The following is a 27,124-nucleotide window of genomic DNA, read 5'->3' on the forward strand; positions in this document are numbered from 1 at the left end:
TGACACATTCAAAATAAACAATTATTTATAGAAGGCATTTTTTTTTATTAGATTCACCCTTGACAGCGTGTACTCATTCACTGTTTGGCTCATATCATTTCACATTCTTTGCTGTTGGTTGTCTCACACCTTATCTGGATCTGTGGCCACTGTGGGATGACAGGACAGATGATAAGAGTTAGATTTTGTTGAAATAAGCCCAAATTGAATGGCAAGTATTGCTTTTTCATATCCACATTCAAACAATTCAATTCTGCTGCAGCTGTCATTGTGAACACAGTCAGCTTTCAGCTTTGAGTGTGTACCCCATAATCAAAACTAACCACGAACTAATCGTCTCCATTCCACCCAACAAAAGAAACTCATCTTGCAGTCATATTAGCAATCATCCCTCCCCTCCCATCTGCCTCCAACCTCTCATCCCCTCTGCTCTTACTTCGGACGTCCAGCTTGCACTCCACTTCGTCCGTTCCCAATTCATTGACAGCCTTGCAGGAGTATTTCCCTGCGTCGAAGGTGCCCGGCTTGCGAATGTTGAGGGTCAGCACTCCCTGGTAGTTCCGCATCAAGAACTTGGGATCCTCGCCGAGGATCATCCTGTTCTTCATCCAAACAATCTTAGGCTGAGACGTGAAAAAGTCAAATGAGTAAATAATCAGGTGCAAGAAATCTAATTTTTAGATAGAAGAATTTATTTTTATGCAGCATCGTTTGATATGAAAGGCAACTGTTTGCATACAAATCCCTTTTACAGGGCACTTCAGACTTTAATTTGCTTATGAGAACCGGCGCTGTCCGCCTCCTGTGACTCATGCTCCACAGGCTATTTTAACATGCATGTTTACCTTGGGGTAGCCTTTCACGGAGCAGCTGATGGCGGTGCTGTAACCGGCCACTACGGATCTGTCAACCAGGGGCTGAGTAAACTTGGGCACACAGTTTACCTCTTTCTCCTTGAAGGTGGTTTTTTTGTGCTCCAGGTCTATGGAGAAGGGAGGGAGGGCAGGCAAACGTGGTCAACCCCCATAAATCATAGCTGGCATGGCACATTTTACTTGACACCTCCAATGATGGTATTAAATGCAATTCACACTACAAACACATACTGCACTGTACACGCACAGACACACACACACCTGTCTTGGCAATGACGGCCGTGTTCTTGCTTACGCGCGCCTCCTCGCTCAGGCCGCAGAGGTTTTCACTGAAGACGCGGAACATGTATTCATTGCCCATGATCAGCTCTGAAGCTGTGCAGTTTGGCCGTCTGTTGTGCTCGTAAACAGTGAACCATTCCTGAAAAGAGAGAAAAAAGGTGAACCACAAATTGAGCATGTAGAATAAACCAAGTGTCAAACACTGGCTTGAGGTAATCTCAGCATTATAGTTGAGCTGCAGGCCCTGAAAGCAGGTGACTATAGTTTTGATCCACTTTAAGTTTGAAACGCTACCACCGCTTCCTCTCTCACCTTAGTCTTCATGTCTGCCTTCTGGATGGTGTATCCAGAAATATCACAGTTGCCATCATCCTTGGGGGCTTGCCACTCCATAGCGGCATTGAAGCCCCAGACGTCTGTCACCTTCACGTTCTGGGGAGGTCCAGGTATATCTGGATGGAATAAATGTCGGATGTTAATTTCATTTCAGTTGTGATGAATTTCAGATCGTCCGAGAGGAGTGTTTTTCTTCAAATAGATTTTTTTTCTTAAATGAATAGTTCTCGCTGTAATGCGGACACGGAGAGATAAAGTAGAAACGGTCGTCCACAGTTGCAGAGACCTGACAACCTTACCCACAATCCTGAGGACAAAGCTGGCTCTGTCCTCCATGTTCTCAATCTTCAGCACCAGCTCATACGTTCCAGAGTGGTCTCTCTCTGCTTCGCGGATGAAGAGGATGGTGTCCACATTTGAGGTGCGGACGCTGACCGCCGTGGGGTCGATGGGTTTACCATCTTTGAACCAGGTTGCGACGGGACGTGGCTTACCCTATAAGACACAAAAGCGACCCATTATTCAGGATGAAAAGGATTTCCTCGTAATTATTTTTTGGATGTGATGTGTACACTTTGAAGAGGGATATGGTAATATATTAGCTGACAAAATACGGCACATAGCCACTGTGTATGTTATAAGCTACTGATTTACAGGAAAATGAGAATCTGCTTTTTTTAAAGAGTTTCTCTCTAAAGTAAGCTGGGTCATAAAAAGGTCAAATAGTATTGTTGAAAAAAATGTAATTGGGCTTTACTCATAAAAAATGTATGCCCCCAATTTAGCATTGAACTCCTATAACACTGACTAACGGTGGACATTAAAAAAGAATATCAAAATCGATGCAGTGGAACCAGAGATGTCATTTCTTCAATGCAGCTCCCTCTGCAGCCACAAAAGGCTGTATAAAATAGGATCTGCAGTAACACCTGTACACAGCCCCCCTTTAAAGGTAAATAGCCATAAATGCCTATATTTGTTTAAGTATATCTCACTTGTATTTATTCTCATATGGTATATTTTAGTACATCGTAACACAGCTTCACATGCAAAATATGAAACATTAGGTTTGTTTCTAACCTGGAAGGGGATGGTCAGGTTGATCTTTGAGCCTACTTTCCTGATGTACTTTGTCCTCAGGTCGCGAGGAAGGCGGATCTTAGGATACTCTAAAGCATGACAAGAAATTGTAGTGTGAAGCATTTGCCTATACAAACCACAGCAAGCTCTAAAAATGCTGTAACTCAACATGAGGTGCTCTTTGACTCGTATCTATTCACAACTCATCCTGACTGACTCACCCACGATCTCACGGATGGTGACGGGCTGTGCCAGCAGAGCTGGAGGACTGCGTCCAGCGATGTTTACTGCCACCACCCTAAAGTCGATCTTCTCTCCCACGGGGAGGCCACGCACCACATATCCCTGCCTTTCACAAAGTTCCTGGTTTGCCACCACCCACTCAGTGTCTGAAATAAAAGAGAATTACATGCAGTAAATCACAGTGAGTGGGATTTCAATCGTGTTGCTTGTTAGGCTTTTGTTCTCTTTATTACACATTGTGAGAGCATTATGGACATAAACCTGTGCCGTTTTGAAAAATAAATTCAGCTATCACACACATACCCTTAAGTTATAATTTAATTCAAGAATGTTGCTAAATTGTCAGTGAATGCTCAGACTTTTCTAAACAGAACTATTAGTTTCATCACCTCCGTCTTTGCAGTATTCAATAATGTAGCCATCCATGCCTCCAGCTCCGATCTTCTCTGGGGCGAGCCACTTCAGAGTGCACGTGCTGTCTGTCACATCATGCACTGACAGACGTATCGGCTCGCTAGTCGGGGCTGAGGGTGACAGGAAGAGAGAAACCAAGAGAATCAGCGGGGTGACAGAAGATGAGGACCCCCCGCACAGAGGGAGGAAGCGAAGGAAGACTCAGCGAAGACGGCTGCGATACGTACCAATCGGCATGAAGGGTTTGGAGGTGAGACTTGGCGGAGACATGCCAATGCTGTTGATAGCAAACACCCTCATCTCATACATAACACCTTCAATCATCCTCTTAGCCTCATATGAAGTCGATTCATACACATCAAAGTTGAGCTTTGTCCATCTTGAGGAGCCCTTCTTCTTCCTCTCCATGAGATAACCTGATGGGAGAGAAAAACAGAAAGATAATTTAAGACACCCAGAAACCCTATAGCGCATTAGATATGAAAAGGTTCAGACAAAATGTATCCTTTACCCTTGAGTGGTGCACCGCCATCAAATACAGGGACGTCCCAAACCATGCTGGCGCAGTCCTCTCCCACCGCCAGGCATTTCACATTCTCAGGTGGGTCAGGCACATCTAAAATAAGATGACAGTTAGTTTTAACGCACATTAGAGAGGTTTAAAATACATATCAATAATTTGAAACTGGTGAACTGTAAACCACATGGCGGCACATCAGTTACTACCGGTTGCCATTCTACTATAAGCTCTTCACTTACCCACAATCTTCACAAACAGCATAGCCTTGTCCTCCCCCACAGGGTTGGTAACACAGATCGTGTAGTTGCCCTCATCTTCCCTCTCTGCCCCCTCTATGACGAAGCAGCTCAGGTCTTTCCTGGCCTCCACCTTTACGCGCCCTTCGGTGGCTGTAATTTGCTAACAAAAGGGAAAGTTGCAGAGTCTAAGTGCCCCGGGTAACTTTGTACCAGTCATTCAAATCGGCACAGTACATCTGATGTGCTAAAGGTGCAATATGCAATTTTTTCTTGAGGAAGCAACATCTGGGTGAAGCAGAGCTAACTAAACAAGTCAGGAGTGATTAAGAGCGACATTTTAACTTCCCAAAATTTGGGTTGCTTGTCACTAAAGTCTGTATAACAGTTCTCTTTCGTCAGGGTTGTGCAAAGACTCTCTGGGGTGGAGGTGTGAAAATTAAACAAAGGTTAGAAGCAGGGTTCACCCTAAAAGCCACGCAGAGCGGCACATGGCGAAAACAGAGAGGCTTCGGGGGAAATCACAAAAGGACATTCATGAGACATTTGAGTTGACCAGAGGGAGACTCTGGCAGCACTTTAGCTTACCAGTGGTCACCAAAACATTATCGTGATGTGAAACAGTTGTCCCACTAGGACACAGACATATCCTGTTTTCAAAAAGGGTATTTTGGCACTCTGACCGAACACATCAGGGGCAGTCTCTTTTGCACCCCTCTGCCCCCTAACTGCCTGTGGGCACAAACATTCCCATTGGTTGGGCCATATCTCAACAGAACAGCAGTTTTGTTTTCTGGTGAAGTGGCATTTAACTGAAGCCGAGTGACACAGATACAGAGGGAGAGGAGATAAAGAGCACAGCATAATAATTAGAAACAGGCCACGCTGCACAAACAGGTTAGTCTGACCTTCCAACATCATGGACGTGAAAAAGCAAGTGGTCATTTTGGAAACATCATTTCTTTCCTGTCATATTGAAGCTAAGTTATGCCTTCCAGATGACTCGTCTCTGGTAAATGCACCCACTCATGACAAGTTATACAAACCGAAATGAACATTCATTTAGTGATGACCCCTTTACTTGTCACATACTTACTTGATCTCCTTTCGTCCACACAACGGTGGGTGCTGGCTCTCCTGAGATCTCCACATCCAGGCGGAGCTTGTTGCCTGCCACCACAATGATGGTGTTTTGTGAGACCATGTTTCCGGTGGTGTCCAGGTGGATCTTTGGAGGATCTGGTTGATGTACAACATACAAAGTAAGAGTGCATGAGGAACTGGTTTTGAGATATGACGATTAAAAGAGATTTTAAATATTTGTGAAGTGAGGTAATGCAAGGCTACCTACCTTGTCTTGGCACGTACTCAATCTTAATTTCTGTTTTGGGAATAAAAAAGGAGATGACAATATCATGTAGGCTGCTGATGATTAATGCATCCATGATAGCACCTTTGTAATCATTTTTTCTTTCTCACCCAAGAAGTTGAGTTTGGCAGAAATTGACAGAGCGTATCCGTCAGGAACAAATGAGTAGTCTCCAGCATCTTCTGGCTTCACATTATCAATAACCAGACGATGGAACCTGAAACAAGCAACACAGAAGATATTGCGCGAGGAAAAAATGACATACAGGCAAAAAATGCAAGATGTGTTTGAGCCTTAGTTATGACAAATATCCTAAACATGCACTTGAATATATCCTTATGTCCTTGTACCTTCCAATGTGAGACATTTTGATGCGTTCGGTTGGCAAGACCTCCACTCCGTCTTTGAACCACTTTCCTGTGACCTTATCGTCAGACACCTCACACTTAAACAAAGCCTGGTCTGTTGCCTTGACTGTCAGGTCGGCAATGTCCTGCAACACCTCCAGTTGTTTTTCTGAATAAGACATTGGAAACCACAAGAGAACAGTTCAGGCTGCAGAGAGGAGAGTATGCAGGTAGGGGGAAGGAGGGAGAATAAGGGCCATGATTGCAACATCTTGACACCCACTGCCATGAGTTGGTAGTTTGTTTGTAAAGAGAGGCTTTAAGACCTTGGGCCAGCAGTTAAATGCAGCTGCATCCTCAGCACTGCATTTAAATGACAGAAAACCCAGACTAAATATAGCAAGTCTATATAAAATAAAATCTGCTTTCAAAACATCCAGTGGTACCTTCCACCTCCAGCTCTCCTTTGGTGTGGCCCCCGTTTGTCCAAGCATGGTACATTCCGATGTCCTCCAGCCCAGCCTCCTGGATGATAAGCACGTGCTTAAATCCATCCCTCTTGATGCGATACTTGGAGTCTTTTTCTTTTTGAAGCTCTATATCCTCAAAGAACCTGGAAAATAATAAACAATGAGCACATCTCTTTGAAACAAGTCACTGCTAAATGTTTTTAATACTTAATGTCTGATGTAAATTTACAGGACGTGCTATGATGTTGCCACCGTTCAATGACTGCTAAAAAATGCTTTGGAAAATATTTATTTCCATATTGTTGTATTCATCAATGGGACATTTTTAAAAAGTCTGTGTTTATTCTGTCTATGTTTAATAAACAAAAGACAACGATGCAACTTGTACATAGAGAAGGCCAGCCCACACTGACAAAGAGCGCAGTCACGAGTACCATAACAGCAGGCTAAACATCAGTTACGAAGTGTTTTAGAGTTGGGGTGGATTCATGTATAGCCCATACAGTACTGTTGATGACATCCTCATAATCTAGAACTGAGTAAAAGAAAGATAGTCGTGCTCCCACAACATTACGGACGGAAACTGGGGAAACAGCAGGCCTTATTTCACCCCAAACTTGATTGAGCCATTATTGCTAAATTGTAGAAATACTAACCACATGACGTGGGCGCCCTCCTCCGACACCTCGATCTCAAACTCTACTCTCTCTCCAACAACCACATGATAGTCATCCATCAGCTTGGTAATGGTCACAGGGGGCTCTGGGAAGAGCAGAGAGGGACGTCATGATCCATGCATTCAGGAGGAACTCAATGCTATTGCCACGAGGTTTACAACCTCACATGAATTACGTCCTTTTTTTTATTGCTGATGAACTGTCAAAAAGAAAAGATGCTGCACCTTTGACAAAGACCTCGGTGAAACACTTGTCGTCTCCATACACACACTCATATGCAGCATCATCAGCCAGGGTCGTCCTGCCGATGGTGAGTGTTCTGACATTCCCGTTTGCCTCCATGATGTACCTTGAAAAGTGACAAATAGATTAACAGTATTCCTTTATCAAGCCAGTGATATATTTTAGCACAAATATCTTCAAATAATCATACTGAGAAAAAATAGTTTAGGTTTTATTTGAAATGTAGGCCTAACTTAAGGTGATGTTGCCTATTTTTTTTTGTTGTTGAAAGATTGACAGACCTATTTAATGTGTAGCCAAACTGGTGTGTTGGGCGGGTGAACCAAATGACTGACCAAATTACAGGACATATATACGCACAGGCATAGTCACGGGCAGCTGCTGGTGTCTGGGGTCCTACCACTTCCTGATTGGTGGTGAATGCCAATGTAAACACGTGCGACAGGTATGTTTATTGTTTGGTCTTGAAATTCCCAACTCACAGACTGCTTGAAGTACAATTTAAAGACTGTATTAACAGTTTGTAATTCGTAATCTATATTGCATACGTGAGGCATGCAGGTGTAGCTTTTCATTCTCCATGACAAGTGGTAAATATACTCACTGCGCGGACGAGGCTAGTGGTCCCCCGCCGACAATTTAATTGAGTTAATCTAGTTTTGGTTCTCCCTTTTATTTTTGTGTTCTATTCTATATTACACATTGTATAGTGTTTGGTATTTTGGTACGTTTGTGATTGGTATTTTGATGTTTTGGAGAATAAAGCAATCATTTCAGAGCCTTTTTTGCACACATGCGCACTGGTTGTCAGCTGCTTTTTTAGTGTATTAATGTTTTTTTTCATAACATATTTCCTATATTTGCTTCCCTTTTTTAAAACCTGAGCCAAAGCACTCCGCTTTAGGGTTTTCAAGAGTGTTAGCTGCTTGTGTCATTGTAGCTTCATTGCATCGTACCTCTTTGTAGTACTTTCTCTCTGTGTATTTGACTTTGCGGATCACATTCATCCAAACCTGTCCTTAATCCAATTGATGTCATGCTTGGGAACTGAACCGCCTATTATTGATAAGTGCTTGTGTAATAAAAGACAACCTATTGCCCCTAACCATGTGTCTTTATTTATTTTTGGGCTTGACTTCATTGACATACACTCAAAGATGGCACTCATGCATTAGTGTTGTGTTGTTTTCTCACATCCAGACCTTCAACCGTAGAAATGTGGGGGTGTATCTGCATTGGTGTACATAAGGCATACGATGTCCTGGCAGTGAGACTTGCTTAATTTAAAGGGCCAGCGCGTAGGATTTAGGGGAATATTTTGGCAGAAATGGAATGTAATATCCATTATATTCCCATTAGTGTATAATCCCCTGAAACTAACAATGGTTGTGATTTTGTTAGCTTATGAGCCTTTCATATCTACATAGGGAGCGTGTCGTCTTCTTGGAAAACCCTCGTTGCACCGTCATGTTTCACCGCTTGATGTCACTAAATCCTGCACACTGGTCCTTTAATTAACCCCATGGGAGGCTCCTCATGACTGTCTAAAAATAAATTTTGATGAGCATGACTTTGTGGCTCAAGTCCATCTAAGCATGAATTAATATGATACAGCCCAACACACTTTTAACTCAGCGTGCGTGTGTGCACCTGTGCTTCTGCTTTTAAGAATGTACCTGGCTGAGGGTTTGATCTCCTGGCCGTTCTTCAACCATTTGACCTGCATGTCAGGATCGACCACCTCACATCTCAGGACAATCTTCTTGCCCTTTTCCACCGAGTAGCAAGCGTCGAGTCTCTTCAGGAAAGCTGGGGTTGTGGACAGAAATGATCAAATGAAGAATTAGCAACTCATCAGTTCGTGAAAACCTCCCTTCTGTCCAGTTTCATGGTTTCCCTCCCCTGCTGTCCTCTCCACATCCTCTGAGGTTAAATCTGACTTACCCTCGCTATACTTTGGCTCGACGACCTTCATCTTTTTCAGGCGTTTCAGCATGCCCCTCAGGTCAGTGATGCCATACTCAAAGGCGATTTTCTCATACTCGCTCGGATGGGCACTCTTAAGCAATTCCCACACGTCAATCACTGGTTCCTCTTTTACCTTCTTCCTGTTAGTCAAGAGAAAGGGACAGGCATGCAACTGGGACTGGAGAAGCAACACTTTCTTTCTTCAAGGAAACAATCGTATTGTGTGCTCGATATCTTGGCAAACCAAATTGTGCCCAGCTTCTCACTTCTTCGCGGCTTTCAGCAGAGCACTGAAATCCAGATTTCCGTCGTCCTCTCCACCATCCCTGTTTGTACGGAAACAGACGTACAGTATACAAAGCATACAGTGTAATCAGGATCAGGCATGCCATCTGAATCAATTTACTATACTGTCATCTACCACCTGTGCTGAAAAACACATTATATACAGTATATAGTCTATGTATGCTTTTTCCATTTTGTGTATTCACATATCCAGGCAAACACAGGTGCCCTTACGCTCTCTTGAAGGCAGACAAAATATCTGCTTGCGCCTCCTGCTCTGCAGCTGTAACAAGAGAAGTTGCAGAGAACGCACATTAGGGCTGAATGAGGTCAAAACATCTGCACGAATGGAATCTATGAGCAGCCATGGCCAGGCCAGAGTCCGTTGTCACTCACCCTCAACAGAGATCTCAAAGGTGGAGCTGTCACACTTGTCTTTTGCCGTCACCTCACACCTGTAGCCCCCAGAATCTCCGGGTGCCGCTTTGATGATCTTCATTTCATAGGTATAGATCTGGGGGGGAGGGACGGTATTGCTTAATTACTTCTCAGTGTCTTAGTTATTTCTGAAGGAAGATAATCAGATTATCTGTCTAACACAAACCTTTGTATTCCTGTCATACGTTTCTTTGAACTGCACATGTTTTCCAGCCTTGCTGCCGAGGTCCAACCACTTGCCCTTCAGCCATTTCATGGTGGGCTTTCTTGCCAGGGTGGTCGAATCAACCTTGGCTATGATAGTGAGATCCATTCCTGCCATTCACAAACAGCAATTAAGTCATATGACATTACGTAATCAGCACACTGTATGGATTGCTACTGTTTCCTGACCCCTTTGATCCCTCTAAAAAAAAAAAACAGCTCCCAGACTCAGCTCAGACTCATTACATGCCGTATTATATCCATTCGCATTTCTAACCTGCAACGGCGGTTATACTTTCTGGTGGCTTCTCGACAAAGAGCCCACTGAGCTCAGTCGACACGGGCTCTGAAAAAGAGGAGAAAGACATTAGTTCCCTTGTACTCTGAAAAAAATAAATAAAAAATAGCCCTTCAGCGTTATTGCCGATGTCCTCAGTGTGCAACAAACCAAAGTGCAAATGACACAGTAAAATGTTTGGACATTTTTACGAACAATTATGAAAAAAATCGGAATCACAACTGCACACAGACTGCGCACATACAGTGTGTATATGAAACACAATACAGACAAAATAACGAACCAACAACATTTGGCAAAAAACACAAAAACACAGAGGGGGAAGTATAACAAGTAAACCGTTTCTGCCCTCTCGCTCTGGAACTGGAACTCTGGAAGTGAGCCATTGGGCACATGATGCTTTAGAACACAAAGTCATCCGTCCATTAAAACACTTCATGTCCGGAGTTCAAAACACATACAAGGGCAAGAACGCAAAGTAGATTTGTTTCATGTATTCAGGCAGGCAAACGTTGCAGTGACACAAAATCATTTCAGCAAAGTATCTTAACCAATTAAAAGGTCCAGAATGCATTAATGGACTCTAACTGTGCGAAGAATAAATCGTATAGCAAGATCAAGTGCACCTGTTGGCCTCCATACATCAGCACTTACAACCCATATCAAAGATTTGGCATTCAAGGTGCAGAGGAGTAAACAATGCATACTCCATTAACATTGGCATCTATTTGAAGTCATACTGTACAGTGCAAGTCCGTGTCTAGTTTTAGATACTCAAAAATCCGTCTGGTCATTCTTTGCCCTAACAAATCCAATCGGTTGACATCTTTATTTGCCATATTTGACTAATACATAACAACACATAGGATGCATACAACTGCATTTCATAACGTCACATTTGCATGCAGTAACTGTGCCTCCAGCTCATCCTTACCCGCCACTGCAGGGATTGCTTGGGCTGGGAAAAACAAACATCCCTGTTTAACATATGGAAGTATAACTATTTGCAGTTATACTGTACCATAAGTCTGTGTAAACTCTTGAGGCAAGTGAACAGCAATTACAGAATGATCATTCTGTAGAATTATTACATTAATACAGCACACAGTGAAGTGCAAACCACAACAGAATCAAGATCGTTAAGGTTATCAGTCAAAACATAAAGTAATCAAATGTGTTGATTGCTGCACTTTTAATCACCAAACTTGTGATGAATTGAAATCACCATGATGACTTCTTTTGGACTGATATTGCAAGGCTGCTTGTCACTAAGACGGCAATGACTTCACCCAATACAGAGCATGTGCACCTCGGGCTGCCTAAATACACCACTGAAGTGTAAATACATTTAGTTTATTTTTTATTTTTTGTTTAGGACCATGACGTGTTATGAATATAATACTTTGTATAAATGTTTGTCGCATTTCCCTCTCAAGATACCCTGAGACTAATACAACTCTGGCCAAACTGTAGGTCACACCTTTTTTCCTCTTTTACACAGCGGAGGATATGTTGTAGGCCTGAGGTGTGGCTTTGTCTTAGGCTAACTACTGCAGAGCTACAAGAAGTTGCAAGCTCTGAGGGTTTTTTTCTCGCAGGGATTTTCATGAGATCTGTAAGATATGAGGCCTGAAGCAAGCGGAGCCACCCTGCATACTTATATTACATTTAGGATCTCGCCAGCAGCTCTGTGACAAACCACTGCATAGAGAGACTAACAAAACAACTTGTGAGTCAACAATGAGAAGAACATGTAAAGATTCTCTACAGAGCAAAGTAAGAACCGTGTTTTCACTTAATAAGCCAAAGACGGCTTAAATACAACTATGGAAACCACATTTTATTTTATGTTTTTCTGTAAAAAGCCCTTTGAACAGTTTTCCTTAATTTCAGTCCAAATTGAAATAATCAAAATATTTCAAACAATAAGAGGTCCACTTAACACTTCATGTATATTATGTGACGTCTTGACTCGCACATAATACCAAAATTATACATAAACATAAAACACTCAAAGCATACTTTAAACGTCAATATAAACGTTGCTCTTTCCTTACCATCCCCATCAGCTTCTGATTCTGCTGCAGACAAGGAAGCAAGCTCAACTGAAAAAAGCAACTAGTAAGCAAATGCTTGTAGCAGATCACGTACAGTTGCAACAGAGACCAATGAACAAAGAACAGAAGCACCGTCCACCATCACATTTAATAAAAAGTTGACTTGTTCTCCTTTTACACATTTAGTGTTACTACATGCAAAAATAAATATATATGTTGAGAAATATAACACATAGAAATACATACACTTACGGTAGAGACACTGCAGCATATCACTCACTGACGAGCATATTTATCATTTATATAATTTAAATAATTTAAATAAATCATGTATTTTTGGGGTGTTCAGAAACACATAACAAAACGGTGTGCAGGTCACCTGAGCCAAATGTGAAAGAGCTCTCAAAATAGAATGTACAAATTCAAGAGTCGTGCAGATAGTGTAATTTGTAACATGTATGCGCTTATATGTGAATACATTGGATGGATTATATAGACGGACATATTGAACCAGAACATTCAAAGTGCAGGATTCCTTCTTACCTCCGTCTGCGGGGAGCGCATCTAAAGAAAACGAATGGCTGTAATTATTTACTATATCTAGTCATAATTGAGGGTGCTGAGGCAAAAGTTAATAGAAACATTGTATCATTCTCTGACACTAAGAGGTGCCTATACCATCTTTCTCTGGCTGCAGTTCAGCGGTGCAAATAAAACTCATGGCTAAGTGATTGGAAACCGGATAAACTCAAGCACATGATGCTTTAGAACACAAAGTCATCCGTCCATTAAAACACGTCATGTCCGGAGTTCAAAACACATACAAGGGCAAGAACGCAAAGTAGATTTGTTTCATGTATTCAGGCAGGCAAACGTTGCAGTGACACAAAATCATTTCAGCAAAGTATCTTAACCAATTAGAAGGTCCAGAATGCATTAATGGACTCTAACTGTGCGAAGAATAAATCGTATAGCAAGATCAAGTGCACCTGTTGGCCTCCATACATCAGCACTTACAACCCATATCAAAGATTTGGCATTCAAGGTGCAGAGGAGTAAACAATGCATACTCCATTAACATTGGCATCTATTTGACGTCATATTGTACAGTGCAAGTCCGTGTCTAGTTTTAGATACTCAAAAATCCCTCTGGTCATTCTTTGCCCTAACAAATCCAATCGGTTGACATCTTTATTTGCCATATTTGACTAATACATAACAACACATAGGATGCATACAACTGCATTTCATAACGTCACATTTGCATGCAGTAACTGTGCCTCCAGCTCATCCTTACCCGCCACTGCAGGGATTGCTTGGGCTGGGAAAAACAAACATCCCTGTTTAACATATGGAAATATAACTATTTGCAGTTATACTGTACCATAAGTCTGTGTAAACTCTTGAGGCAAGTGAACAGCAATTACAGAATGATCATTCTGTAGAATTATTACATTAATACAGCACGCAGTGAAGTACAAACCACAACAGAATCAAGATCGTTAAGGTTATCAGTCAAAACATAAAGTAATCAAATGTGTTGATTGCTGCACTTTTAATCACCAAACTTGTGATGAATTGAAATCACCATGATGACTTCTTTTGGACTGATATTGCAAGGCTGCTTGTCACTAAGACGGCAATGACTTCACCCAATACAGAGCATGTGCACCCCGGGCTGCGTAAATACACCACTGAAGTGTAAATACATTTAGTTTATTTTTTATTTTTTGTTTAGGACCATGACGTGTTATGAATATAATACTTTGTATAAAAGTTTGTCGCATTTCCCTCTCAAGATACCCTGAGACTAATACAACTCTGGCCAAACTGTACACCTATGGCAGGTTAGTCTTTGTATAAGCCTGTTGCCATGGCTAAAATTGGATATGGATGTCCTGGCATCTAGACTGGGCAGAGTTCAGACCAAAGAATAGTGTCCTCAGGTTTCCCTCTGAACTTTCTTCAGCTGCCGTCTTCGGATTAAGCCTGGCGTGCCTGATAGCCATGCTACCGAACCGCTAACATGTTGAATTAAATTTCCTCACCATGTAAAATTAGCATTTTGCGAAACCTAGCTTGCCCACGAGAAACAGCTGTGCTCCCACTGTGGGAGGCACATCGCTGATAGAGACAACCACAAGGTGTTTATATTATGCAGAGTTTTCACTTGCTGAGCCCTTTTACTTCTTTGTTTCATGCTCCAGTTTTTCCTCTAATCATGCACTGCCAACGTGCTTGTCTTTTCCTTCCCCTATATGTGTCGCAGCTTATGCTGAGCTCTGTCTGGTACATCTGCAGAACAGTATACCTTTTCTTCCCTCTGGGCAACCAATGCTTCTGTACTGCAGGAGGAGCTTGCAGAGTCCAACATGCAGTGAAGGACATTCATGAAAGGCGGAGAACGCGATGTGCACTCGTAAATGCCATGAAGCGATAAAGCTTCCCAGAAGCATGACAGGACTCATTACACAAGCCATTTATGGACGTGACATCCACGGCAGTAACCAAACTTAACATACGGTGAGCTCCCCCTGTCTGCTTGACCTCTCTTTGCTTAGCACGTCATAGTTTAGGGTGAGTTTCAGGTCATCAGCCAACCTCCCCAAGATAGCAGTGTGGTTGTGAGGACACAAACCAGCCACGCCACCTTAAGGAAGAGTCTTTGGAGAAGATTATGGACTTGTGTCTCAGTTGGGAAACGATTGTTAATGTCAGTGATTGCCCCCCAGGCTCAGCAGGTACAGGGACATTTCACATATAATTTGAAGGGCACCACAAGGAACTAGCAGCCTACAGCTCCCTCAGCTCCCTGGTGTCTTGTCACATCCCTAACCCTTCTCCATCCAATCCACCCCGTATCAGTCCAGATCGACTTCCAATGCATCAGAGCTTTGCCCTTGAAAGACCGTGGCTGAGAGAGAACACTTTGTAACATGAATAAAAGCTCTTGAATTTCACTTGTAAAACCTGAGTTGCATGGACACTTTTAGATGGCTGACTTCTGAGTCACACTGCATAGCTCTGATATACAATTTACGGTTATAATATACGGTTTAATCTATGGCCATCAGATAGAGGATAAAACATGACCCAGCATCGTGCAGTTTTGAGGCATCGATATCCTGACTAAGATATCTCGGATGACCTCGCTGCTTGAGCTCTCTTTGCCATTTCCTTGTGCAGCATACTGTTAATAAAAGTGTCATCTAATCAGATGACATGTTGGTATGTTAGCAGCAACAGCTGCCATTGTTCCACGATAAATGCTGCACATAAACCACAGCTGTGTTTCCATTCTCATTGTTTAAATTGCCAGAGGGACAAAGGCAAAAGAGAGCTGGTATCATAGCTTGCAGATGGAATGGGATTCTGAACAGCTAAAAGGATATGAACAGCATCATTTGTCAGTGAGATGTATCAGCGGTGAATGAGACGAGGATAACATTACGCACTAAACTGCAGATGAGACCACATTAGGTCACACCTTTTTTCCTCTTTTACACAGCGGAGGATATGTTGTAGGCCTGAGGTGTGGCTTTGTCTTAGGCTAACTACTGCAGAGCTACACGAAGTTGCAAGCTCTGAGGGTTTTTTTCTCGCAGGGATTTTCATGAGATCTGTAAGATATGAGGCCTGAAGCAAGCGGAGCCACCCTGCATACTTATATTACATTTAGGATCTCGCCAGCAGCTCTGTGACAAACCACTGCATAGAGAGACTAACAAAACAACTTGTGAGTCAACAATGAGAAGAAAATGTAAAGATTCTCTACAGAGCAAAGTAAGAACCGTGTTTTCACTTAATAAGCCAAAGACGGCTTAAATACAACTATGGAAACCACATTTTATTTTATGTTTTTCTGTAAAAAGCCCTTTGAACAGTTTTCCTTAATTTCAGTCCAAATTGAAATAATCAAAATATTTCAAACAATAAGAGGTCCACTTAACACTTCATGTATATTATGTGACATCTTGACTAGCACATAATACCAAAATTATACATAAACATAAAACACTCAAAGCATACTTTAAACGTCAATATAAACGTTGCTCTTTCCTTACCATCCCCATCAGCTTCTGATTCTGCTGCAGACAAGGAAGCAAGCTCAACTGAAAAAAGCAACTAGTAAGCAAATGCTTGTAGCAGATCACGTACAGTTGCAACAGAGACCAATGAACAAAGAACAGAAGCAAAGTCATCCGTCCATTAAAACACTTCATGTCCGGAGTTCAAAACACATACAAGGGCAAGAACGCAAAGTAGATTTGTTTCATGTATTCAGGCAGGCAAACGTTGCAGTGACACAAAATCATTTCAGCAAAGTATCTTAACTAATTAGAAGGTCCAGAATGCATTAATGGACTCTAACTGTGCGAAGAATAAATCGTATAGCAAGATCAAGTGCACCTGTTGGCCTCCATACATCAGCACTTACAACCCATATCAAAGATTTGGCATTCAAGGTGCAGAGGAGTAAACAATGCATACTCCATTAACATTGGCATCTATTTGAAGTCATACTGTACAGTGCAAGTCCGTGTCTAGTTTTAGATACTCAAAAATCCGTCTGGTCATTCTTTGCCCGAACAAATCCAATCGGTTGACATCTTTATTTGCCATATTTGACTAATACATAACAACACATAGGATGCATACAACTGCATTTCAAAACGTCACATTTGCATGCAGTAACTGTGCCTCCAGCTCATCCTTACCCGCCACTGCAGGGATTGCTTGGGCTGGGAAAAACAAACATCCCTGTTTAACATATGGAAGTATAACTATTTGCAGTTATACTGTACCATAAGTCTGTGTAAACTCTTGAGGCAAGTGAACAGCAATTACAGAATGATCATTCTGTAGAATTATTACATTAATACAGCACACAGTGAAGTACAAACCACAACAGAATCAAGATCGTTAAGGTTATCAGTCAAAACATAAAGTAATCAAATGTGTTGATTGCTGCACTTTTAATCACCAAACTTGTGATGAATTGAAATCACCATGATTACTTCTTTTGGACTGATATTGCAAGGCTGCTTGTCACTAAGACGGCAATGACTTCACCCAATACAGAGCATGTGCACCCCGGGCTGCCTAAATACACCACTGAAGTGTAAATATATTTAGTTTATTTTTTATTTTTTGTTTAGGACCATGACGTGTTATGAATGTAATACTTTGTATAAAAGTTTGTCGCATTTCCCTCTCAAGATACCCTGAGACTAATACAACTCTGGCCAAACTATACACCTATGGCAGGTTAGTCTTTGTATAAGCCTGTTGCCATGGCTAAAATTGGATATGGATGTCCTGGCATCTAGACTGGGCAGAGTTCAGACCAAAGAATAGTGTCCTCAGGTTTCCCTCTGAACTTTCTTCAGCTGCCGTCTTTGGATTAAGCCTGGCGTGCCTGATGGCCATGCTACCGAACCGCTAACATGTTGAATTAAATTTCCTGAATGGGATTCTGAACAGCTAAAAGGATATGAACAGCATAATTTGTCAGTGAGATGTATCAGCGGTGAATGAGACGAGGATAACATTACGCACTAAACTGCAGATGAGACCACATTAGGTCACACCTTTTTTCCTCTTTTACACAGCGGAGGATTTGTTGTAGGCCTGAGGTGTGGCTTTGTCTTAGGCTAACTACTGCAGAGCTACACGAAGTTGCAAGCTCTGAGGGTTTTTTTCTCGCAGGGATTTTCATGAGATCTGTAAGATATGAGGCCTGAAGCAAGCGGAGCCACCCTGCATACTTATATTACATTTAGGATCTCGCCAGCAGCTCTGTGACAAACCACTGCATAGAGAGACTAACAAAACAACTTGTGAGTCAACAATGAGAAGAAAATGTAAAGATTCTCTACAGAGCAAAGTAAGAACCGTGTTTTCACTTAATAAGCCAAAGATGGCTTAAATACAACTATGGAAACCACATTTTATTTTATGTTTTTCTGTAAAAAGCCCTTTGAACAGTTTTCCTTAATTTCAGTCCAAATTGAAATAATCAAAATATTTCAAACAATAAGAGGTCCACTTAACACTTCATGTATATTATGTGACGTCTTGACTCGCACATAATACCAAAATTATACATAAACATAAAACACTCAAAGCATACTTTAAACGTCAATATAAACGTTGCTCTTTCCTTACCATCCCCATCAGCTTCTGATTCTGCTGCAGACAAGGAAGCAAGCTCAACTGAAAAAAGCAACTAGTAAGCAAATGCTTGTAGCAGATCACGTACAGTTGCAACAGAGACCAATGAACAAAGAACAGAAGCACCGTCCACCATCACATTTAATAAAAAGTTGACTTGTTCTCCTTTTACACATTTAGTGTTTCTACATGCAATAATAAATATATATGTTACAAATACATACACTTATGGTAGAGACACCCAGAAACCACAACTTAAAATGCAATATATGCTTTTATACTGTACCTGGATATACAACATACATTTCAGAAGTGATGTTGCAAATAATGTAAAACCAAACCAAGGTTAAGTTCACACAAAGCATATACTGTAAAGTATATGTATACATCAGTCCAGTGATGACAAACAAATAAGGCATTCAACATGACGTTTTTTTTAATCTTGCTATTTAATGTATGTCACTGCAGCATATCACTCACTGACGAGCATATTAATAATTTATATAATTTAAATAATTTAAATAAATCATGTATTTTTGGGGTGTTCAGAAACACATAACAAAACGGTGTGCAGGTCACCTGAGCCAAATGTGAAAGAGCTCTCACAATCGAACAGTCGTGCAGATAGTGTCATTTTCACACTGAGAGGCACATGTATGCACTTATATGTGAATACATTGGATGGATTATATAGACGGACATATTGAACCAGAACATTCAAAGTGCAGGATTCTTTCTTACCTCCGTCTGCGGGGAGCGCATCTAAAGAAAACGAATGGCTGTAATTATTTACTATATCTAGTCATAATTGAGGGTGCTGAGGCAAAAGTTAATAGAAACATTGTATCATTCTCTGACACTAAGAGGTGCCTATACCATCTTTCTCTGGCTGCAGTTCAGCGGTGCAAATAAAATTCATGGTTAAGTGATTGGAAACCACAACATGTAAACAGAACACTTACAGAGATGTGATCACACTTCACATGCCCACAGTGAACTGTAACCCAAAGGTCATCGTGAGCGTTCACAGATGTGGAAAATGGATCAAGTTGTTCTGTTAGTCAGTTTGTATTAATCCACACATATGGCCTGTCTTGTCTGCCACAGACATATGAATAATGTCTGTCCAACATGCTAAACAACAACTCAAAAATCGAAATCGTTTTTCTTCCACTCAAAAAACACCAAAAAGGAAACAAGAACATTAATTCCCATTCGGCAGGTCATCAACACAAGACGGCAAATCAGAAAGACATGGATTGACACGTTGCTGTGACACACTGTATGCTACAAACATGTGCAGAGTGCATGACATCACGTTGCTGATTTCTGACATTAGATTGTCACAATAAAACTGAGGAAATAAGATCTGTCGCCACACGCCGCACACTCGAGACGTCGTTTCACATGTGACGCATGCTGTGAGCTCGCTAAGAAGCACAAACGCGCTGAATGAAAGTGGCATAATATTTGCATTATCCCCCTTCAGCGGCTTCATGTTGTCTCATGTGATGTGATTGACTTACAGGCCTATCGTGTTGACTCAGTAATTGTTCAACTTATTATCTACAGCAAAACCACTTGTTCCGCGTTATTCAGATAATTACCCTGACTGATTAGCTCAAATGCACAACACTCAAATCAAACCCACTCCATGTCACATAATAACGCCGTGTGAATGCACTGAATAAAAGTCACAAAAAAAGGGGGGGGGGGAAAGACAATCATTGTCCCTCACCTAGCTGTTCAGCTGGCTCCTCTGGGGCTAAAATTAACGGATTTTTGTGAGACATACAATGAAAAGTAATACCGTGGTAGCCCATATACAACAGCTGAGCAAACAGATTGTTTCAGTGTGTAACACATAAAATCCAGACCGGTATCACATGACCACACTGAAATACGGCTTGTGTGCTGTTACATCGTTTGAAGACAGCTGAGTCGACCGCTTTCAGTAACCTGATGATCTACACTACACATTAGTACATTAGATTCTCAGTGGAACTGCCGTAAGGTAAACATATAGAAACATATGCTGGCATCCACGAGTTCAATTCAAAGTTCAATGAAGAATGGTGCATGCTGATTACACACCCTCAGAGTCAGGGACTGTGTTTGCTGGACACGGGCAGTTGACATGATATGTGAGCGAAAAATTCAAATGTGAGAGCTATAATTAATTCACTATGTGATGGCCCACAAAAGGTCAGTAGGCAAATGCTGTGGAGAAGCTGACTTACCCTGCCCCTCCTCCGGTTTAGCTGAGAATTAGAAACAGAATGACGAGATGATTAGAAACTGTATTTGTACACATATTAACAATATATCTGTGTAACGTTATTTGGGATGCCCTCTTTTATCTGAAATACTTTTAAGTGATCATGGATCTTGATCCATATTTTTCTTGGTCTAATCTTGGTCCTTAAATCTAAAATAGGCCTACTACCGACCAGGTAAGATGATACACATTCTGTGAGACAGCCACCATGACATTTCTATTAAGCCGCATAGCCTCTGGCACACATCTTTAAAAGGATGTCTTGACCCGGATGTCAGCAAAGCGATGATTATTTCATCACCCGCTTATTTTATAAATTCACTGTACCACCTTCACCTGTTGGTGAGAAATGTTTCCGCGGCCCGATTGGAGCAATAGAGGAGGAGAAACACTCAGTTTGATTCGAGTGCAGAGAGATGTGGGTGGGATTGTTGAGGCCTAAATCTGGTAAAAGGAATTTCTCAACTGAAATAGATGCATATTATATACCCAACTCCTCGGGTATCTCCCTGAGGGCAACTGCAGTTGCAGCTAAAGGCCAGCGACGGTGTCTTATGACCTCCCTGAAGTCATGCCACGTTCTTTCAAGTTTCCTTGAATAGTCAACCCACTTGACCTTGCTTGCTTTTACTGGTCACTTAAGGTTTGTCTTAAATAACTTGTTAAAATATGTATTCAAGTTATAATTACTATTTTGTCTCTCTGTTCTGTCGTAATGCACGTAACATTATGTATCCTTTCTCACACAGCAGTGTAGGCAGACTGCGCCCACCTGCGTCCTGATATCTCAAGTCTCCGAACTCTTAATTAAGTAACCAAACAAGTACACGCATGTTACTTTGTCGTTTACAAAAAAGAAAAATATTGTGAACTCAAAGACTTTGGTGTAAATACTTCACACTTCCCGTGAGAAGTTGTAACACCTCCGTCGAAGGTAAATCGGCATTAGCATCTGCTAAGTCAATCCACTTGGGGTGAGAGCCTTGATCATCTCCAACAGGTTTTTTGATCCGGCATGGTAATCAACTTCTGCACAGCTGTTCCTCACAGTTTAAATGTCCCCCTCAGAGACTGTCCATGGTTTCATATGTTAGCGAAGTTGTTGTAGATTTTTATTTGATATACTGTTTTTTTTGGTTTCTTTGTGGGAGAATTCTTTCTTTCACCCTGTTCCTTATTGTGTTAGTGTATGTAAACAAGCTCTCTGTAGTTCATTATTGTATACTTCTGGAAGCATAATGAGTTCTGCATAAGTTCCTCTATCTTACATATATTCTGGAGTTCAGTTTAGGTACTGCAGGTACCTCACTGTTTGTTTACGTCTCCGTGTTTACCACTGACAGCCTGATTTACAGACTGTAAAACAAATGGTATGGGGCAGTCTGACCTTATGTCTGGGTGTCTTCAGACAGCATGCGTCAACGTTTATAAAGATATCTGAGGAGCACATCATTTAAAAGTTTTCATCTGCTATAAGAACTAACTTTTATTTGAGTGAATATATAAAGCACAATTTTAGTGTTTCATGTAAAAATGTCTACAGATTCATCATTTCAAATGTTTTACTTTCATTCACTGTTGTCTTGGTTTTGAATAAAGGAAGTGATAGGTTCAGCTGCGGAATGTATTTAATGGAAAGAACAATATCAGACAAAATATTTGTGTTTAAAATCACATGTTGATACTTAATTTACTGATGATAGAAAGATGCAGACAAGTCCAGTCTTCACGTTAGAAGAATAAACAACACAATTTCATACAGTTGCAAGTGTGTCTGTAAATGTACATCATTTTTTCGTATGGTATTTTAAGGCTACTAAATGAAGGTGTTAATAGTTGCGAGCTACAGGTGGAAAATTTTGTGTGTCTTTCCTGTTAATTCCCGTCAATAATCATCATTGAAATAGCAAAGACGGCAGGTAGGAACTAGTATTAAACCTTTGTTTGATTATTCGTGACGGGCTCTTCTGTTTCTATATTGGATTTTAGGCTGTGCCTTTATGCGTGGTTTATTATCCGAGAGATAATAAATTCCATCATTTCATGTCAGGGTTGGGACATGGATGGATAAACTTCTCAGAACAGTTATGGTTCAACTTGCCCTCATAGTGTTTTTTCAGGTCACAATGATGAAAGGGATTGCGACCATGAATCATACCATAGCTTCCAACCACTGACAAGAAAACTGTCATGTGCTTGATTGAGTATTATGGAACATCACATTCAGGAGGGAGCGTCAGGCCTGATGACCGTGACAGAACTTTCTGGATGGAAGCGATCGATTTCTTATGTTAGATGGAATGATTTATTTAACATGGGATTGCAAGGGGGTTGCAACCAAAATCGAATATGCTCGGATGTGTGAAACTCTATGAGCTCATGAGAAATAAAAGGGAGTGGAAAAGGTCACGGGTTATTGCAGAGTATTATTAGCTGTTAGCTGAGGGCGGGATCCGGCTGCTAATTGAAGCAGCACAGAAAACATTTCAACTCATCCCGTGTGTAAATACAGACCTAATTCATGGGGAAATAAGTGGTGTTAGACTGTAAGTTCAGGATGAACATGCTGCCACTTCGGTTTCGTGGGATCGTATGACGCATATAGTTGTTGAGCTGTTTAAATCACACTGGCTGGTTATCCGACCCCCAATTTGGCTTGGAACGACGGTGGGAAGTGCTGACACACAGTAAGGAAAGTGGGATCATATCCACATTACATGGATTAACTCTGTGGCTGTATATGGTAAATAAAAGCAGTGCCTGGTAATGTTTCTGGGATATAAATAAAAAGGGCCGAGCTTAGATCTGCGAAATGATTAGCGGGGGCACAGATACAGAAAAGAATAACCAAATAATCCTCAGGACGATTTAGGAGTAATGTGCTAACACGTCCAGCAAAGCCCATTACATTCACTATTGCAACATGGGCGGTGAAGAAATTAGATGAAGGGGTTTGGGCTCAACACTCTTCCCACAATCTTGGCCTGTAAAACTCAACTCCTCGCACAGACTCATCGGCTATGACGTTCACTTATCTGTCTGCCACGGTGATTTAGAGCCACACAGGGACAAATTGGAGGACAGGTGGCTCCACAAAGGACAAACAACCATTAAAGAAAAATAGCATTCACCCGTGGGTGCCAGATGACATGTTTTATGGGAGAAGCAAGCTTTATATATTTATCTTTTTTTTATCTTAAAAGGAAAGTTGATATGCAAAATAATATGAAACCAAATTTGACTTTGTGTTTGCTTTTTTTAAATATAATATCTAATTTTACGACGCACATTTCTATGAAAATACCGGTGGGTCAAGTTTAATATAATCATTTACATGTTAATTTGCCCACTTATGTTGGATTTTGTTAAAAAGCATCAAAAACTGTTGTAATTCAGTATTAACTTCTGTAAAGTACATGGAACTAGTCAGCGACAGTAGCTACCATGAAACATAAGCTGGCCCTCTGCACAGTACAGAAATAGTACACATATAGCTGCAGGCAGCAGAGCTACCTGCTGTACCTGCTGTAGTTACTGTTTGTGGAAGCTTTTAAACATGATGTCGCTCTCTCCGGGCTGATGTCATAGCAGCTGGTTATGTGATAGTTTATGGACTTTAAAATATTCTTCATGGGCAGATATTAACAAGGAGCCAAACAGGCAAAATGTGTGTCTTTATGAGATGCCCATTCTATCTAGCCACAGTCATTTAAATGCCACATGAACCTTTAGCAGCAAGAGACACATAAACACTCTAATCAGAAATACAAATAAACACTTTTGTGATATCAAAATTGTAACTTTTTTTTTTTTAAATCTAATTTTACATTAAAGCATTATATTCAGTTTATTATAGTTTTACAATAATACTAATAATGATAATAATAATGTTTACAAATATTATTTCTGCTCTCAGATGAGGAGGAGTGAAACTGTCTACGAAATGAAATTGAATATATTACAGTACGCGTTGAGGTCATCTGATATTTTTTGTTTTCTTCACTTGGGCTGCAAAACACTTCTGTGGGTCACATGGGGGTAACTTGGAAGTAACTTGGGAGACTTATGCCCCTCAAGCTAAATCTTGCCAGTATGTTAGACTGAATATTAAACTAATCAACTTTCATCTGTTTGTATCTTACACCATAACAGCAGGCATCATGCTCCATCATACATCCAATCTCCTCTTCAAAACCAAATATAAATATATTCATTTGCATCAGATCGTTTTATTTTTTTTTATCACACCCTACATAAACATGAGGAATAATGAATTGATCTTAGAAATATACCACAATACAATATTTTTTTATCAAGAAATCTGACATTATATATAATCCATATCGTTCTATATCCTCAGATATATAAGTAGTATATAACTATTGCAAGAAGAAATATCTCCAACCAAGCCAGGCAACCCAAATCCAAGCATCAACATTACCACTGTAGCTCAGTCTCCAAACTAATTAAAATGAATTATGTTTTCACGAAAAGTATCTGCATACCTGCAGGGACTGGCTCAGGCATGGTTATTCCTGTGTCTCCGCTTTGCTGCTGCAAGACTGAGAGCTTGTGGTGCTTTTTCCTTTTATTTCTTCCCTCTCTCTCTCTCTCTGTTATTCAAATCTCTTCTGGCATTCGAGTCGCCCACACCCTCCAGTGAGAGAGGAGCGCGTGAGACACTGACGACACCCCTAAGGAGTTTAAAAAGAGAAGCACTCTGAGAGAGAGCGTGATATGGTGGAGAGACAAGATGGTGAGTGTGGTGGTGAAAGAACTCTTACACATTTATGATGAGACAATGAACTGGCTAACCCTGGCTAACCCTAATGTTTACCTCGGAACTATAGAGTACACTGAGATGAGATGACCAATAAGTAACTCAATTTTGACACTTTATCTCGTGCCTTATTCGAATCTTACACTAATGTTTGGATCATCACCTCTTATAGCCGACATTAAGAGCAGGATTTGCAAGTAGTTTTGTGGTTCCTTATAGTATAAGTCACTGGATACTTACTAGATGTGCTGCATTGGCTGCAGAAGTGAATGCAAGAAAAAGAAGACGCAGACAACTAAGTATTTGAAAGGAAATTCATATTGCTGTATGTTATTCATGCTTGATGCACCTGCCATCTGCCACAGCATTATCTTATCAAACATTGCATATTATTAGCATCCATTATTGTATTAATGAATCAGCTGAAGTAATGGCCCAAAGTAAACCACACTGTATGTTTTTATTGCTGCGAAGGCCCTGAGAGGCAAGCGAGTGAAAACATTCTGGTTTCCATTTTCTAAGTCTGAACTAAATAGGTTTCCTCTCCTCTGTTTACGACTTAAGAAGGTAAAAAAAGTTTTTTGCCAGGATACAAATTATTCATCTGTGTAACAGGTGTGACATTTTTTTTTCCCCGGTGAAAAAATTGTTTTGGCAGGAATTTTTTTTTCTAATGCTGTGTTCACAGCAACAGGCTAAATCATTTTACAATGCGAGATGATGACATGAAGCAACAAGCTGACGCCCGACCCTAGTCGCCGTGTGATGCGCTGCAAAAAAAACGTTGAGCTGGTCCCAACTTTTTTCAGCGCTCCAATGATGCAGCGAAGCGTCAACCACTCATATGTTTTTGTTTCACCCTGTTCCGTTCCGTCTTCCAACTGCTTCTTAGTGACATAATGAATGCTTCACCAACACTTCAACGGCCACTCACCAACAATGTAGCTGGCCACGCATTTTGATCACAAGAGACTGAAGTGCACCGCAACCCCATGTTGTAAATAGAAGCATTCTTTTTGCTCACCTTCCTCTCAGGGCTCTCAGGGTAACTGTTTCCAGTCTTAATGCTAAGCTAAGCGGTTGCTGGCTTATATATACAGACATGAGAGTGGTATAATTCTTCACATCTCCGCAAGAAAGCAAATAAATACATTGTGGAAAAATATGAATTTAAGTTCAAATATAGCAAAGCAATAGTGTAAAAATACTCCAGTACAACTAAAAGTCCTGCACTCCAAATCTAGTTAAGTAAATAAGTGCAATCAGTAATATTAAATTAAATTATTGACGGTAAATGTACTTCCGATGTGGCTAAATGACCTATGTGATTGTTGTCGGCATCAATCAGATGTAGTATTTTGCAGATGTGTGGTAGTTCATCACATTTAGAAGCTCACAAAAAGTTTAGTATGCAATATGTGTGTAAGCAACTAGTAACCTCAGCTGTCAAATAGATGCACTGGAGTAAAAACGATTATTTGTTATTTAACCGTTATTAACTGTTATTTAAATGATATACCGCTTCCGGTTGGTTTCCCAAATGCTACCGT

At 40.9% G+C, this 27,124-nt stretch overlaps 1 protein-coding gene across 5 annotated transcripts; it reads right to left on the reverse strand.

Annotated features, from left to right (window-relative positions):
• Nucleotides 1-21: 21 nt before the first annotated feature.
• On the reverse strand, nucleotides 22-25,416 carry LOC306712886 (myosin-binding protein C, fast-type-like). 5 transcript variants are annotated; one of them, XM_079182345.1, is made up of 30 exons: nucleotides 25,300-25,336; nucleotides 20,757-20,777; nucleotides 19,258-19,278; nucleotides 12,886-12,906; nucleotides 10,265-10,333; nucleotides 9,950-10,098; nucleotides 9,742-9,859; nucleotides 9,580-9,628; nucleotides 9,327-9,386; nucleotides 9,037-9,200; nucleotides 8,769-8,901; nucleotides 7,074-7,198; nucleotides 6,829-6,934; nucleotides 6,149-6,315; nucleotides 5,706-5,871; nucleotides 5,466-5,572; nucleotides 5,338-5,367; nucleotides 5,083-5,225; nucleotides 3,990-4,149; nucleotides 3,742-3,846; nucleotides 3,458-3,646; nucleotides 3,206-3,340; nucleotides 2,795-2,962; nucleotides 2,574-2,662; nucleotides 1,793-1,988; nucleotides 1,470-1,609; nucleotides 1,137-1,296; nucleotides 846-982; nucleotides 437-623; nucleotides 22-149 (listed from the first exon to the last, which is right to left on the reverse strand). In XM_079182345.1, the coding sequence occupies exons 1-30, from the start codon at nucleotides 25,319-25,321 to the stop codon at nucleotides 124-126; spliced, it is 3,363 nt and encodes a 1,120-aa protein (XP_079038471.1). In that variant the 5' UTR covers nucleotides 25,322-25,336; the 3' UTR covers nucleotides 22-123. The 5 variants fall into 5 exon arrangements, with proteins under 5 accessions (XP_079038471.1, XP_079038472.1, XP_079038473.1 ...); XM_079182346.1 differs by lacking the exon at nucleotides 12,886-12,906 and having other exon boundaries at nucleotides 25,300-25,416; XM_079182347.1 differs by lacking the exon at nucleotides 19,258-19,278 and having other exon boundaries at nucleotides 25,300-25,393.
• Between the last annotated feature and the right edge of the window lie 1,708 nt (nucleotides 25,417-27,124).

This window comes from Pholis gunnellus (assembly GCF_910591455.1).
Source record: "Pholis gunnellus genome assembly, chromosome: 21".
NCBI classification, from domain to species: Eukaryota; Metazoa; Chordata; class Actinopteri; order Perciformes; family Pholidae; genus Pholis; species Pholis gunnellus.

Bases quoted from the DNA above. Each gene is read 5' to 3' on its own strand.
- LOC306712886 (XM_079182345.1), bottom strand. From the start codon at position 25,321: ATGCCTGAGCCAGTCCCTGCAG. The intron at 4,150-5,082 runs GTAAGTATGTGA...CCCTTTTGTTAG, and splicing joins TGTGGACGAAAGGAGATCAA to CAAATTACAGCCACCGAAGG. The intron at 1,610-1,792 runs GTAAGGTTGTCA...TATTCCATCCAG, and splicing joins CTTTGTCCTCAGGATTGTGG to ATATACCTGGACCTCCCCAG.